The sequence below is a fragment of the Mustela lutreola genome, chromosome 13 (assembly GCF_030435805.1).
Source record: "Mustela lutreola isolate mMusLut2 chromosome 13, mMusLut2.pri, whole genome shotgun sequence".
In the NCBI taxonomy this organism is placed as follows: Eukaryota; Metazoa; Chordata; class Mammalia; order Carnivora; family Mustelidae; genus Mustela; species Mustela lutreola.
Genome location: NC_081302.1, coordinates 75,839,752 through 75,856,539, shown reverse-complemented (window position 1 = coordinate 75,856,539; position 16,788 = coordinate 75,839,752). Strand labels below are relative to the sequence as shown.

The 16,788-nt window shown below is 40.1% G+C and overlaps 1 protein-coding gene across 2 annotated transcripts in view; it reads right to left on the bottom strand.

The window, feature by feature from the left end:
- FLT1 (fms related receptor tyrosine kinase 1) overlaps window positions 1-16,788 on the bottom strand; it is a 177,076-nt gene that overhangs the window by 148,122 nt on the left and 12,166 nt on the right. For both annotated transcript variants that reach the window (XM_059144865.1, XM_059144866.1), the window contains exons 2-3: window positions 2,933-3,029; window positions 2,354-2,580 (exon numbers count right to left, since the gene is read on the bottom strand). In XM_059144865.1, the coding sequence (XP_059000848.1) occupies window positions 2,354-2,580; window positions 2,933-3,029 (324 nt within the window). The remainder of the gene's footprint in view (window positions 1-2,353; window positions 2,581-2,932; window positions 3,030-16,788) is intronic.

Below are 16,788 nucleotides of genomic sequence, written 5' to 3'. Positions count from 1 at the left end.
AGGAAAAAAAGATAAAAGAGATTTTTTTGTTTGTCTGTTTTTTACTCATTTAAGTATTTGATTTGAAAGTCAGACTCTGATAAACCCACAGGAGACAGTTTTATGAGACTTTTCGTATGAATGAATTTTTCCCTCTTTCCCCTTGAGAGCTGGGAATAAAAGTGTTTTCTTTCCTCTGCTAGTGCCAGAAAGAATGTAACATACTATGTAGAACTAGAAAAAGAGAACAGATGGCTGAGTGTTTTATTTGTTTCACCACTATCAAACTTGGTGTCTGCTTTCTCCCCGAGCTGCAGAAGTAGCTGTCTGGAGGTCTGTCCGGCTCTGCACCTTTTGCACCCTACCCATTTCCTGCCTACCACCCTCGCTTCCCTCCTATGGACGTAGGCTGACTTCCCCAAGCCAAGATCCCAGGCCGACCTCCCCCTCGGACTTTCAAGCACATTGGCTATGTTCCTATGATGGAGCACTGCTAGTAAGTTGTAATTGACCCCCATCCCCGACCCTGGAGAAGTGCAAAATGTAAAAACAGGAGTTTGGAAGAAACGAATGCAGAAAAAGTGGCTTGGTCTCGATCAGGCTGATAAAAGCTAAAAAGAGGTTTCTGACAGCACCCTAAGCTGTTCCACTGTCTCCTAAAACAGGAGCTCTGAATCTGGGTTTTTTTTTTTTAAGATTTTATTTATTTACTTGACAGAGAGAGATCACAAGCAGGCAAAGAGTCAGGCAGAGAGAGAGGAAGGGAAGCAGGCTCCCTGCCGAACAGACAGCCCAACGAGGGGCTTCATCCCAGGACCCTGGGATCATGACCTGAGCTGAAAGCAGAGGCTTTATTTAACCCACTCAGCCACTCAGGTGCCCCTGGATTGTTTTTTTTTTTTTTTTTAGATTTTATTGAGTTATGACAGAGAGAGACAGTGAGAGAGGGAATATACACACGGGGAGCTGGAGAGGGAGAAGCAGGCTCCCAGGGAGCCTGATATGGGGCTCAATCCCAGGACCCTGGAATCATGACCTGAGCCAAAGGCAGATGCTTAATGACTGAGCCACCTAGGCACCCCTGAATTATGGGTTATTATACGTTACACTTGGGTGAAACACTATCTAGTTGCCTTACTTCAAAAAATAAAGAATCCTGCCAAAACATAATTCTGTGGTTTTGCCTTCTATGGGAAGTCTCACTGGGAAATAGACCCACCATATTGTATATTTAGGCTACTGACACGGGTGGTGGCTTGTCCTGTTTTGGTTTTTCAATTTGATTTTGTGCCTGAGGTGCCTACTAACTTTGCTTTTTGTTGTCTAGAGCCTCAGGGGTTTTTGGGTTGTTTTTTAAAAATCCCATTTAGTAAGCTTTGGAAATTGGCTGGAACTGATTAACCAGGAAGAACAAAATGACAGGCCATTTTCCTTATTCTTTCTTGGGCATCCATTTCTACCGTCAATTGATATTTCCTTAAGGATTTTGCATTTCTTCCCTCTGAGTACCACTTCATATGTTCTTTTTTTTTTTTAAAAAGATTTTATTTATTCGGCAGAGATCACAAGTAGGCAGAGAGGCAGGCAGAGAGAGAGAGGAAGAGAAGCAGGCTCCCTGCTGAGCAGAGAGCCCAACGCGGGGCTCGATCCCAGGACCCTGAGATCATGACCTGAGCCGAAGGTAGTGGCTTTAACCCACTGAGCCAACCAGGCACCCCATATATGTTCATTTTTTAAGGAGTGAAAAAGAGTACCATAAAAACGGTAATTGGAAAATGATTCGTTTTTGCCTTTTGCCCTTTCTACAATATAAGGTTACATGCCAGTTCTTATGTCATTATAATAGTTGCTTAATGAACACGAAATACAACAACATTATTGGAACCAACTCTGTAACATTCAAGGGATGTTAGCAGCATTACATATTTAAATCTGGTAGAAAAAGCAGTATTTTACAATTGTGACATTTAAGTGAATGCAGTTGTGCTGAAGGACAAAAAAAAATCTTATATTCTGTTTTGCTCTTCTAGATAATTAAGACATAGAACTAAAATCTTGTCATTCATTTATTCATCCAGCTATGCTACATGCCAGCCACTGTTCTAGGAGCTATGGATACATCTGTGAGCAAAACAGACAAGAGACAAGAGTCTCTCCCTGCAGGGAACACACAATTGACCCTGTGTCCTTGAAAATCATGGTTGAAATTGACCCTGAAGAAATGCATTAAAAATGCATTCCACCAATTTCCAGGGCAGAAGATCTTTCTTGGCCCATTTCCTTCATCACTAGGAATGCCCACTTTCCAGGGGCATGGGGCGATTTTACCCACTGCAAAGGGTAATAAACAGAATGTAGAAAATGGAAACCCTACCATTAATAAATATGTAGATCCTAGATTCTGTTTTCCTCTTCTTTGAAGCAGGTATGGATAGATATTTGCAGCTGTAGAAGCCAGTGTGGTTTGCCTGAGCCGCATTCAAGGTCAGAGTACTGCAGAACTGTTTGCCATTTCTTCCACAGGCCGATTTAGCTATGCTCAGCCTTTTGCTTTCCTTTCTCAGTGTTTCAGGCAAAGACCATGAATGGGCGGCTTCCCCTCTGCAATCACAGATAAGAAAACAAAACACAGTTAGGGCTGGGGCGAGGTCCTAAGCATCCATATCATTAGGAAGCGCTATTCTGAGGGTCTTGAAATATTAGAAAGCTTTTAAACAACTTGGAAGAAAAATGCAAAGATGTTCGTTCAGGCCATTGCTTCCCTGTTACCCCTCCAATGAGTGAGTCTCTCCTGGTGAAGCTGGATACATGCGGCTTGCACTTTGCATAGTACAAGAGACCACTTATGTCTCCACCTTTGTTCTCTGAAAGGCAACCCCTTCTACTCTGCCAGGGAATGATTTGGCCTTAGAAAAGGCAACCAGGTTATTCCCAAACCAACACCGTCACTTACCTACATCTGAGAAGCAGCGTCTGGCCTGCTTGCACGACGTGCTGGGTGCCTTTTAAACTCAGTTCAGGACCTTTTAATTTTGAACCTGAACTATATCCTGGAAAACAAATTTTGGAAATGTATTATTTGCAAATTGTCTTCTCATGGTTTCTTAAAGTCGTCTCTTTCCGTGAAGGCAAATTTAAGCTTTAACTTACTTACATTTGCAAAAACGTACATATAATATTAACTTGTCTTAATTCACTAATGTTTTCTAGTCCAAGCCTTGTTCACAAATATATATCCCAGTTTACCAAATCATTTAAATAATATCCAAAAACCCAGTGATCCAGAACATTAATAGATTCAAACAGATTCCTAAATGCAGCTGAGAATATAAAGTGACATTAAAAACTCTCAGGATTAAATGTCTAATTAAATTTAGTGTCATTCATAACTGAACTTCTACCATGGTGGGTCATCAGGTCCTACAGGCCTCGCTGATCTTCCTTTCCAAATACAAACAAAGTATAGAAGCTTTCTGGGTTCTAGACATAGCTCAATGATTAGTAAGGCCATGATATTTTGGGCGAGTCATTTCTCTTTCTGAACCAGTTTCCTCTTTCCGAAAACCAATTATAGACCAACAATCAGTTTTAGAAGTCTTTTGGTTTGTCTTACATAATCTCCAAGTTCCCTCTATCATGGAAAGAGAAAAAGGGAACTATTCACCCCTACGTGACATTTGACAAGCATACTTCATGGGGAATGTTGTGAGATAATGAGATAAGCCAAGCGAAGGTGCCTGGAAATCTACACATGTCTATACAACACAATAATAACATCCACCCTAGGGACTCTGTGTGACATCAGCCGAGCCAAGTCTCTCTCTCCAGAGCTCAGTTTTCTTATCTGGAAAATGAGAGATGGGGTTAGATGACCTTAGATCCCTGACTTCTTTTCTGACATTTCCAGTCCCGTGATCTTGGAGCCACGGATGCTATGGAGGGTGATCCTCTCCTGAAGCGGCCTTGGGCATGAACTCATCATAATAAATATTAATAAGGATCTCTCCTGCCTCTTCCTCCCTCCACCCCCTCCTCCTACGGAGGCAGCTGGACATGTCTGGCAAAAGCAGATCAGGGGCCCAGGATTAGCAAAGACAAGCGTGAGGGAATGGATATTCTTAGAAGAAAAGTTAAGCCAATCCTGGAGCCATTCTTTAGGAATACTTTTTTACTTAAAAAATAGGTACATGCAGTAGAATTCATGACAGAAGACCAAGCTGAATCCTCTAGGCTTTGATGTCAGATCACAGATCTGTGAGATGAGATACACATATCAAATTCCATGGTTAAGTCTAGCAGTGCTCTCTAGTGTTACTTGTGGGTCCTAGTATCACAAGGAAAATTAGACTCTGTTTTAAAAATATGCATTTGAAGTTTAATTTCTCCATTTACTAGCTCATTGGCCTTGGCCTGCTGTCATTGTTGCTTCTTAGTATCTTCAGGCATAAAATCGGAAAACCCATGATCTACCTTGCAGACATGGTATGTGGATTCAGAGCTCGGTCCTCTAAGTGAAGGTGCTGCCCTGGTGTGGGGGAGATGCCCTGTCACTGCCATCTAGCAGAACTGCTTCCCCCACTTCCTGCCAGAGAATATTTTGCTGAGATGTAATTGCGAAGATATTAATTTAATGGATATGGACACTTCATTTCTGATGTTGCTGGTGGATACAAATTAACATAAAAATAACCTTTATACACAATAGGTCCTGGTATCAAATGACTGCTAGGGAAAAAAAAAATGAATCGATATTAACTAATTTAAATTAAAATCACTGTTTCATATAGATCTAACTGGTCCATCAAACCACCCCAGAGAATAAGTCAACCCATTCAGGGACTCAGCAAAGCATTTTGTACTTTATTCATCTTTATGAGTTTCCTGAGGCAACAGATAGCTCAACCTTAGTGATCCACAGGAACACTAAGATTTTCTAAAGCCACAGCCAGGAACTGATAACACCTATCCTGAAAAAATTTCCAGGTCAGAATAGTTTCTGCCCTTCTTTATGGCATGGAATTCTGGAGATTTCATTGAGTAGTTGTTCATGTGCTGGAAAAAATCCAGCAAAGTTGCCTGTGGAAAATTCTGGCATGACTTAGAGAGGTCTCTATGGTTTATGTGGAGATGGTGTGCTTTCTCATCCAGGAGAAGCCAGGGGAAAGAAGCCTCCCTTTTCATGACAGGAGGTGAATCCCAGTGCCTGCCAGTTCATTTCCAAATCATATGAATCTTTATCAGCACCCTAGAAAACCAATACTCCTGACCCTTATCAGAAAGAAGCTTTGACCTCAAAGACCCAAATCACAGCCATCCACACGCTCCTCTCTGCACTCCCCATTCCATCCTTCCACCCAAAGAAAGCAACAAAACGGACTGGTTGGTTAAATAAGACACAGAAAACACTGGAGTTATTGGAAAGTTTAGGAGGAAAATGCTAAGAAAAATGTTTTGCTATATAGTCTCCACTGACATCAATGAATTTTGCACTCAGAATGAAGAAGCTAGGGTAAAGAAGTTGATCAGACAAAGGAAAGGAAAAGTAGAAGGAGACTATTTCCAAGTAACTGGACACTGTGAGTATACCATCATTCTTCAATTAATAGGGAACTAGAATCTCATAAAAATTAATGGAGGTGCCAAGACTACAGTCGAACAGGAAAACTCATAGGGAAAAAGGAAAGTGAAATATTTATTCCTCAAATGCTCTGAAGTCACCTTAGGTCTTAAAACATTTCTTTAAAGCAATTGACTGTCCATACCCTTACTTGAGTAATGAAGACCTGACTAACATTTTTTGAGTATCTACTGTAGGTCAGTATTTCCTCCATTTCAGTAGTGATCTACGCAAAAATGTAAAATGTAAACAAGTACATATCCATAGCCACATGAAAACCAGTTTGTTCTCTGCAGCAAGTAGCTCCGAGTTACACTACCCAATTAGAAACAAATCCCCAGGTTACTTATTTCCAAGGGTGGAGTGCTAGAACTGAACAGGAGTTCTCCCCCTGTGATGCTCAGATGGGGATCGGAACTTTCTACTGTTTGCCATGGTGGCCTAAAAGTCTGGTTGAACCAAATAATTGTCCCTTGGTGATTAGGTGGTCTGTGAACCACTGTTTCCATCAAAGTCCACTACAATATAGAGCAGTGTCCCCTCGTCTGCAGGGACACATTCCAAGTCGCCAAGCGGATGCCCGAAACCACAACAGTACCCAACACTCCAGGTACTGTGTTTTTTCCCATATATACACACCTGTGATACAGTTTAATTTATAAAGTTGGCACAGTAAGAGATTAACAATGATAAGTCATAATAAACTAGACCAATTATAACCACATACTGCAATAAAAGTTATGTGAAGGCTTCTCTCTTTCTCAAAATATCTTCTTGTACCGCACTCTCCTTCTCCGATGAGGATGGGAGATGATAAAAGGCCTACGTGATGACACGAAGGGAAGGGGGCCGATGTGGGCGCGGTGCGGCTATTAATGACCTTCTGACCTTATGTCTGAAGGAGGATCACAGCTTCTGGGCCACAGCTGACTTCAGGTGACTGAAACTGTGGAAAGCAAAACCACACGGGGGGTGGGAGGGATCGCTGCCGTTAAGACAGGCAAAGAGATGTCCTACTGTCAGGAGAATTATTATTTAAAACAAAACAAAAAACCATACAGACCATGGAAGTGGGCTTTACCACATGCTTCTTAGAATAATTAGAATCAGCTATCAAGCACTGCAGTGCAATAGCCCTAAAAAACCATACTGTGTGCAGGGACGTAGGTGAACCTTGAAACGGGTATTATTCTTGTCTGAATATTTTCTTCACTGTCATTCTGTTCTGTATTGTCTGGCAGGTTGAGAGAGAATAGAACATTATGACTCTTTGACGAAAAGTCCTTCCTTCCCCACACGCCGAACCTCTACTGGAATGTCCTCACCAAGATGGTTCCAAAACACGGCTTTCTGTTCTACCTTCATTTCGTCCTGCAGAACAGAGTGCTTTCTTGGACTTTGGGGGGAAGAGTGAGTACAGTTCCAAGTAAAGTACGGCTTTATTTTGCAATCAAACCCAGCCAAACCCAGATGAGCCAGGCTCTTTCTTCAGAGCCACCCCTGCTGGATCCTGACGGAGCAAACTTGCCCTAGGTCGCTGGGAACAAGGCAGCCTGGCCTATCACTTTTAAGACTGAAAGAAGATGCTTCTGCAGAGTTGGGCTAAAAGCATTTAGCCCATGAGAAAACTGATGTTTATTGACCTAAGCAAAAACAGCTGAATGAATATAACTTCAAGACAAACCTCTTAGCCCCTCTTCCTTCTAGATGCCACCCCTCCCGTCACCTCTACTATATCGAACTCCAAGGGTTATTCTCTGTAAGAAAGGGCCTTAGCCCTTTCTGTAAGAAATGTCCACGTTTTTCCCTTTTTGATTTAGAGTCAGTCGTCTCCCCGGTTCAGCTACTAGCTTTGCTGTGGCCATGGGTACACACTTAAGCCTCAGATTCTCCACCTGCCAATGGGGGCACGAGGGACAGGGGATGGCCTCAGATTTTTAGAATTCTGTCCAGCCTAAAAATTCTATGATCCTGAGATTACAGTGTTTGATACCAATGTGCAAGTTAGAAGTCACATCAAAGAAATAATTATGACTAATAAAAAGACAAATAACCCAATTTAAAAAATAGACAAAGGATCTGAATAGACCTTTTTCCAAAGAAGATTTATAAATGGCCACCAATAAGCACATGAGCAGATGCTGGAAAAAAATGCAGGAAAAATGCAAATCAAAACAACAGTAAGACAGCACTTCAAACTTCCTAGGTTCAATTAAATGAAAAAAGACAGACAATAACAAGTGTTGGTGAAGATGTAGGGACATTGGAGCGCTCACATGGTATTGGTCACATTATAAAATGGTACCATCACTTTGAAAAACAGTATGGTGTTTATTCAAATGGTTAAACACTGGTTAAACATACAACCCAGCGATTCTACTCCTAGGTATCTAGGTATCTATCCAAGAGAACTAAAAACATATGTCCACATAAAAACTGGTGCACAAATGTGTACCTACAGCAGTATTACTCTTAACAGCCAAAAAGTAGAAACAACCGTAATGTCTGTCAATGACAAACAGATAAACAAAATGTAGCCTATCCGGACAATGGAATATTACTTGGCAATACAAAGGAATGAAATACTTATACATCGTACTATTAGAAAACTCTTGAAGATGTGCTGGTGCACAGAGGAAAGGCCTTTGAAGATGGAGGGAGAAGGCAGCTGTCTACATGCTAAGGAGAGAGGCTTCAGAAGAAACGAAATCTGCCAACACCTTAAATTTGGACTTGCAGCTTCCAGACCGTGAGAAAATAAATTTCTCTTATTTAAGAACCCAAAGCAAAAGCACTATGCTAAGTAAAAGCAGCCCATTACAAAAGGGCCACCTACTGAATGATTCCATTTGTATGAAATGTCTAGTATAGGCAATTCACAGAAAGTCCATTAGTGGGAGCCAGGAGCTGGGGGTAGTGTGGGATGGAGAGAGACTAATAGCAGGTATGGGTTTCTTTCTGGGGTGGTTAAAGTGTTCTAAAATGAGATAGTGGTGACAGATGCCCAGCTCTTAATACAGTTAAAAATCATCGAATTATGCAATTTAGAATGGTGAGTTTTGGGACACTTGGGTGGCTCAGTCAGTTAAGCATCAGCCTTTGGCTCGGGTCATGATCCCAGGGTCCTGGGATCAAGTCCTGTACTGGGCTCTCTGCTCAGCATGGAACCTGCTTCTCCTTCTCCCTCTGCCTACTTGTGCTGCCCCCCAATAAATACATAAAATCTTAAAAAAGTAATAAAATAAAATGGTGAGTCTTACGGTATATGAACTCCACCTCTATAAAACTGTTTTTTTTTTTTTTTTAATGATTAAGTAATCACAGCAATAAGTTGAAGACACAGAATATGGAACTATTTTTCACTTTGCTGCCACAAATGACCCCATCGGTATTAGATTTTATACTAGTTACTTTTCCAGCCTAAAGCTTTAGAAGACTGATTTTAGAGAAATCATTTTTCCTCCATGCTCAGTAACATCACTCTTCTATGTATTAGAACTTTCACAAACATATTGCAGAAAACTCATTGTTTCCCTAAATTACAAACTTCTATATTTAATTTGATGTTAATTTTAAGTCACTTCTAATGGCCTGTTTTGAATTTTAACTATTTAAATTGGAATTCTAACAAATTGAGTCACATAAAAATTATGTTGTTAGAGCTCCCTGAAGAAACCTATTGGTGTTTCTTCCTATATTAAAATTGATTTCCAATTTATTTTTTTCATGCAAAGCTTTGTATATTAGATTTATTTCAAGCGAGATGCATCTGTCTTTGATTTCTGCATACCATGTTTTCAATAGTACATAATCCTACATGATAAATGACCTCTTTATCTAAGTATAAAGTCCCAAGTATCATGTTTCCAAAATGATTTTAAGACCATGAGCCTTTACCAAGGTTGTGTGAGGTTAATTAAACATAATTCATAATAAAAAAAGATATTCTTTCCCCAAGATATAGGCTATTAAAAGCTCAAGTCTCACAGACTAAATTTTAGAGAATCTTTCTGGCTGGTGGAAAGGCTGGGAGAAAGGTTAAGCCTGCAACTGCAGGTGAACCAAATTTCTAGAAACTACCATAATTTTGGTTTGGGCTATTAATTCCTACAGTGCTTCTAGTGCTTGGTAAAAAGCTAGATCTTGGTCTCAATCTCTGTGTTGTGCCTCTATTACAGTATTTATAAGTTAACACGAAGTGCAGATTGTAACTGAATGCACTATTAGAATGTCTGTCTTCTATGATGACCACATCACCAGCTAAGCTGACAGCACCCACTCTGATGAGGGGCACTCCACCGTGCATGTTGCTCTCGTTTGTGGCATGATGGAGAAAGACCGAAGGGTTCATATTCCATCCACCAACAGACCACATCAAAGATAGGAAAGCCACGGGGATTTGCATGGCAGCCACAGAACTTGAACCCCATGATTAGGCATGATATTCTTTTTCAAAAAAAAAAAATGTTTCTCGCAAAACAATTAGCATTGAGTCCAGGAAAACCCTAAAGAGAAAAGGCTGTTAACCTAAATACATAAACACACCTATCTATTTGGATTTCTGTCTGTGAAGACATCAACAAGTTTGTTTGAAGGGTGAGGGGAAGCAGGTAGAGTAGGGAAAGAGATTTGTGGGGAGGTGTTTGAATTTTCTCCGTTATTTTAGGCATAGGGAAAGCTCTTTTTGGCTGGGATTTGGAAATTGACACGTACTTGGCAGTAGCAAGCTAGAAGTCACTGGCTTTTTGCTTTAGAGTTTTTGCCAAAGCAATCCCCAAGTGAAATGTCGAGCATCTGATCTCCACGCTTTACTAGAAAATTTAAAATAGTCATTTACATAGAATTTGTGTCTTGAATTCAAGGGTCAAAAAACAAGAAATCATTAGATGTTTAATTTCAGCAGTTAGTGTTAGCATCACCCTAGAGATATGTTCATTTGAATAATTCTGCTATAGTGCATGTTAGAGCTGTCTTACAATTTGTATTTAACTGTCAGTCGACAAAATCCATAAATAGCTTTGCAGTGCAAGGCACAGAGGACATCACACTATCTGCAAGTGACATGGCCGATGTCTAAAATCGTCAGAACCTGGGCAGTCTGCACCCTATCCATGAATTATTGGCGTTGTTCATTTTTCCTTTAGAAGTTACTTAAAAGAGAAAATTCTGTGTGGTTTAAGATGTTTACCAAGAAAGAAGTACTCTAATAACCTCGACGTTCTTACTATCAGTGTTTATAAGGGCGCGTCTCCAGTGTACCTCTCTGAGTTCTTTCCTTGACGCTGGATTCTCTCAGGGGTCATGGTGTAACAGGGCATCTTCATTTATCATCAGGCTTGTCACCGGGCTACCATCAGGAGCCTACCCTCCCAATGACCTATACTCGTGCACAGCTCCTTTTCATGTGACATCAGAGTTAATTAAGGTCGGTCAGTGAGAAATCTCCTGCTGACCAAGGAGGTACCTCCGCCCCCCCCCCAAAATGTTCTACTCCCACGCTGCTGTTCTTTTATTGAATGAGTTCAAAAACCACCTCCACAGAGCAGTCTAACAACATGTCATTTCAATTTACCATACAATGTCATGAAAGTTATCTGAGCTGCCTGGAGCAAGGGTCAAGATCTGGTTGACAGGGCACAAGGCACGGCTCGGAAAGTATGTACTGGAGAAGTCTGGTAGACCATCCTCTGCTGATGTGAAGGGAGAGGAACACCCTAAAAACGCATAAAGATTTCATCTGTTAGGTGGTGCTTCTCTATCAGTAGCAGGAAATGCATTACATTTGGAGCAGATCACCACCTGCCTCTGTTCTACCCAGTGATACTGTTCTAAAGACCGTGCGCAACTTGGCCTGACACCACCTCGGCCAAAACGTATTCATTTTCAGGCTGTGAACACCTGAAGTTCACAATGTATTCAATTTCAAATGTATTTTATTTATTTATTTAATGAATTAAATTCATGTATGTATAATTATTTTAAATCATTTCTATATATTTGTATATAATTATTTATCTGTAATTTGCAATTACAAAAATAATCTAAATAAAATTATTTAAGTGAATTCACAGTTCATTATGAATACGTGGAAAGAGATTGTTCAGGAAAGGTGCCTTTTCAATGAAAATGCATGCATGTTTGCAAGGTTAAATACACATGACTTGGTTTAACGGAAGAAACTGTTTTGTTAATCTTTCAGCACTTGGTACATTCTTTAGAATCACAGGGCTCTAAAGCAAGGCACTGTGGTCAGTGACAGCATGCTTACAGACATGAGGGCATGTGGCTAGAGCTGCATTAGGAAGGATAATAGCATTAATAAAACGCCTGAAGTGCCTTAGCGTACCCTTCTCCTCTCTCATTTTTGTTTAGAAAGCCAAGTTTCAGTTCTCCAAAGGTACCCTCCATGTTATTTTCAAATACACAACTATTCCTGAAACTAACATAATGTTGTATATCAACTATACCTCAGTTTAAAATTTTTTTTTAATGGTTAAAACTTTTATACAAATGCAAACAAACAGTGATCAGTCTGGAAGCCTAGGACAATGTGTATGCAACCCACAGTTTGAAACCTCAAGTTTTCCCCATTCTGCTTGACATTAGGATTACAGTTTGGTCTACTACCAAATATTTTATCAAATGCTCTGTATTCATTGGTGCTCTTTGCCAAAGGGCCAGGCATCTATGAAGATGACGGGAGCAGGTACCCGAATTTCATGGACATGTTATTTACATTGCGGTCCCGGTGGGTTCCATTAGGAAGGAAAGCATCCTTCTCACACCAGAGAAGGTATGAGAAACATTTTATCAATTCAATAGGACCTTGCCATAGAATGGTTAAAGCAGAAGGACAGGAAGTGGAACTTTTACATTGTAGCATAGCCACTGCCTATTATATGTTATAACACAAATAATCTGTAGATGCATACACAGTTCTTTTTGAAGAATGAGTATAACACGGAGTTGTGCGCTGTGATGCTATTAAGTCACCAAAAAGTGCACTGTGCTGAGGTTTTAATTCTGAATCCAAAATAAGGTCTTAAAATGTGTATGTAATAAAAATAAGGGTAGCAAGCTAGTAGGCAGGCAGGCAAGAGCGCTCCTTAACTCCAGCTATCCAACAAGGAAGAGCCAATAACGTTTCTATAGGTAACCTGTGTTTGGTCTCTTCTTTTCACATATTCTTCACCTTTGTAATCTATTGCAAATAATGACAAATAGTATTTGCTTTGCGTATAAAAACAGGAGAAATAAAACAAGACTGGCAGGCAGAGTGTAATAAGGTTCTCACATTAATTGTAGGCTCATGCTGATCCAGTTTATGAAAGCTAAACTACACAGGGAACTTTTTTTTTGGAGTGCTTTAAACGGTCTATAAAGGAGGTGCTTTATAAATTCCCTCCCTAAGAGGCAAGTTGAGAGATCTCTGCCTTTGTAACCAATAATATATACAAACCCTCTGACCTCTGAGATTTAAATAGCCAAGTGTGTGCGATGAAGTTATCCATCATAGGGGAATTGAGTTTTTGAAAGCTATGTTAGCATACTTTCGAAGGCTCATTAAAACACTATTCCTGACCATTGTGTTTCTGTTGTCAAAATCAGTTTCCTTCTAAAATTAAACAATTTGAAATACAATTGCTTTCATTATGGATATTTTGGAGACTAATCCCGTTTAGACAATGGAGGGATATGTTGCCTGAGCTGTTCTTTTTAATTCTGGCTTCCTTTAACTTTCATGTTTTCTTAAGACTCACTTAATTTACACAGTAAATATTTGTAATCTTCCTAAAATTTCACAAACTGTTAAAAAATCCTATCTCAAATGGAATAATTTTCTACATATTTTGTTGAAAGCCAGGATTCTGGAAGGGAAAGTAATCCACAAAGGCAGTAGGCTTCCAGCAGAAGTATCTCAATATCTCAATTCTAAAAAATTATTTTTATTAACATATAATGTATTATTTGCCCCAGGGGTACAGGTCTGTGAATCATCAGGCCTACACATATCACAGCACTTAGTATCTCAATTTTTAAAGAAAGAATTTACTGAACGGTTTTCACTCACTTCAGTATGTGATAGCAAGGGCTTCCTTCAAATATCCATGAATGACTTTTAAGTCATTTATACCCCAAACTGGAAGAATATTAATTCTCAGGGCATTTTTACCCATACACTCTCTTTAGTCTAATCTAGAGTTTTGTTTCCAGACTTAGCAGGTCTCATATCATCCAAGATATCACACCTCTGATGGAAGAAAAAATAAAACAGAACACCATTTTCTTCTACCAGCTGGCCATCAACCTAAGAGGCTTTAAAATAACTTATGGATCAGCTGACTCTGGAGGACAAGCCCAAAATCAATAAGCAAAAGTTATATAAAACCAGAAGGAAGAACTCTGTAGAAAGGCAGGAAGGTCCCTTGTCCTGGAGCTGTCCCTATAAAGTTAAGCCACCAACTCCCTGAAATGGGACTGAGGCACTGGGTTAAGGGTTGGACTCCCAACGATGATCCCAGGAATATGGGAACTTGTTCCCTTCATTTATCTGTCCTTCTTATCTCTCTTTTACTGCTGGCCAACCCTGGTTTTTTCCCCACTACATTCCCAATAGGACCCCTTTCTCTCATTCCTCACCTTGTAGATTCCTCTGATCTTGAACCTCAGCATTTATTCCTCCATGTAATATTTTCACCATATATTAAGAGAAGGATACGATGACTAACAAGACACACAAGATTCTTTAAAGTGCTTATAACTTCAGCTGGATGCCAGATAAAGCAACAGGTAAATGTAGAAATAAATAAATTCCTACTTACAAATTACTTTGTATATAGACATATGTCTTATCACAGCAAAGCACCAGATGTAGGGAAGCTGGCCCAGCCCAGAGAGTGAAGGACGTTCTCACAGAAGAATAATGTTGAAGCCAAGACCTGAAGAATGAGGGTGTACTGGGTAAAGGAAACACTTGGCTCTCTTTTCTTTCTCTTTCCAAGACTTCCAAACCTTCAAAACCTCTAAAGCTTCATCTTTACTTTTAGCCAACTCTTTTTTCCTCTACCAACTACCCTTGACTCTCTTGCCCATACAACTCTGCTTTCCTTGACCTCTTTGCTGAGAGGCAATGCCCCGGTTTGCATATTTTTTTAAAATGGGAGATTTATTTGACTTTACTTGCCACCAGATTAAAAGCCACAGAACATTCTCTAGAAGACCTGCCCAGGTCATGCTTTGGAAATCATGGAAGAGGCCTCAAATGGAAGTGAAGCAATGACAGGAAAAGAAGAAAATGATGAGTTTTCATTTGCTTGATTACACTGACCAGGACTGAACTTGTCCCTCCTCCTCAACCCTCTCGTCTTCCTAGCTTACCCTGGGGGTGGTGCAGAGCCAAGAGGAAATAGTTTCCAACCCAAATGTCTTTATCCAAGATGGCAAAAACAATTGCAGGGACAGCAACATCACCTAATATCTTTGGGCTGAATTGGCGTACCTAGAAATTCAGGTTCGTAACCAACAGTCTGTCTTGTGTGCTATTTGGGAACCTTGACAAGCTAAGAATTTCCGAATAGAAGGGCTCATCTAAGGAAAAGATCTCTGGGGAACCACTTCTCTAGGGCTGGGCAGCTTCCATCCTCATTTTGAATCCTAAGTCTAGATTCAATTCAGGAGAACATGGCCAGCTCAGCCAAAGACAAGAAAGGGGTGACTGGAATCAGAGGATGCCCGCAGGGAAGGAACAGAACATTACAGATGTGCTGGGAGACTGACTGCCTGCTCTCGGGCATATTTTTGCCAACCTCCTTCACCCACACTCCCACGTAGGTTCTTAGAAAGTGAACCAATGTGGAACCATGACTCCCACAAGGGCCTCTAAGAACCAGAGGAATGGCCAGGATATAGTTTGAGTCAGCTCAACCAGCATTGACTGAGTGACTACTGTGTACCAGCTACTGTACTGGATTCAGAGCTGGGAAGATGAATCAGAAACAAGCACTTCCTTTTGAAGGGCTCTCAGTCCTGAGCAGCCTCTTAGGTCATGAGTCATCTAGAAGTAGATAAGGTGAATATGAAGAAATGTAGAAGATTATCTAAGTCAACAAGCAGGGATCACCTCATAACTATGTATAGCTTGTTTTCAAAGACATATTTCTGAAGGAGTCATAAGTTCTTCACTAACTTGAGTGATTCACTTCGGTAAAATTCAGTTAATGTCTACAAACTAAAACATGCATTCGATGACAAACGTACAGCACAACAAACACAACTGTGTTTATATCTTGAAATAAAATATAATGGGGTAACTGATGATAACTGAGCACCTTTTAAGTGAATATGTTAAAATGTTCTAAAATAAAAGAGTCTTCAAAAAGAAACTGTCCTCTGCACATGCCTGAATTCCACAGACAGTCGTACATAAACCTAGAATGATGACTGGTTATGAAAAGGCAACAGGAGAATGAAATTTGTTATGATCCACACTTTTCCTGATGAAATCACGGCAGAAAGTATAGCATTCCAAAACATTCTAAGGAAATATATTTCTTAAAAAAAATTTCCCATCCCAAGTTTGTCCGTAACACTATCCCAAAATGGTGAGTGAGTTATTCCAGAAAGGCAATCCTATTCCCATCTGCTTGGACTGGGCTTTACATCCAAAACAACTCTACCTCAACATTTTGGAATTTCGCTGCTCTTAAAAAGAGATAACCAGATATAGAATTCCTAAGTTCAATGTCACTTGAGATAGACTAAGGTGAGATAGAAATTCCTGAAAATAGGCATTTGGGTTAGGTTCCTGAATTTCCCGTTTGCCTTCCAGGTGACTCTGTGTGACAAACACTTTGCATAAGCTATTTCTCCTTTACCAGTTTTGAGGACAGGGAACGGGATAGGAGTGTATGATAGAACCGCTGCCAATAGCCTATGCAAAGTATTGATCAATTTGTACATCAAGGATGTGCGTCAAATATTCTCTAACCCTCCAGAAGTTATAGGTACACAAGGTCCATCCTGGGACCATAGGATTGCTCAATTCCCATGCAATTTTTCCTTTTCTCTAGTTTCAGCAGAATTCCCTATGGAAAAGATTTCAAAGCTATAAACATTTCCAAAGAACATTGAACAAAAATGTGATCTAGCAGGAGACATTAAGTGGAAAGGAGAGTTAAACAGTGTTTTCCAAA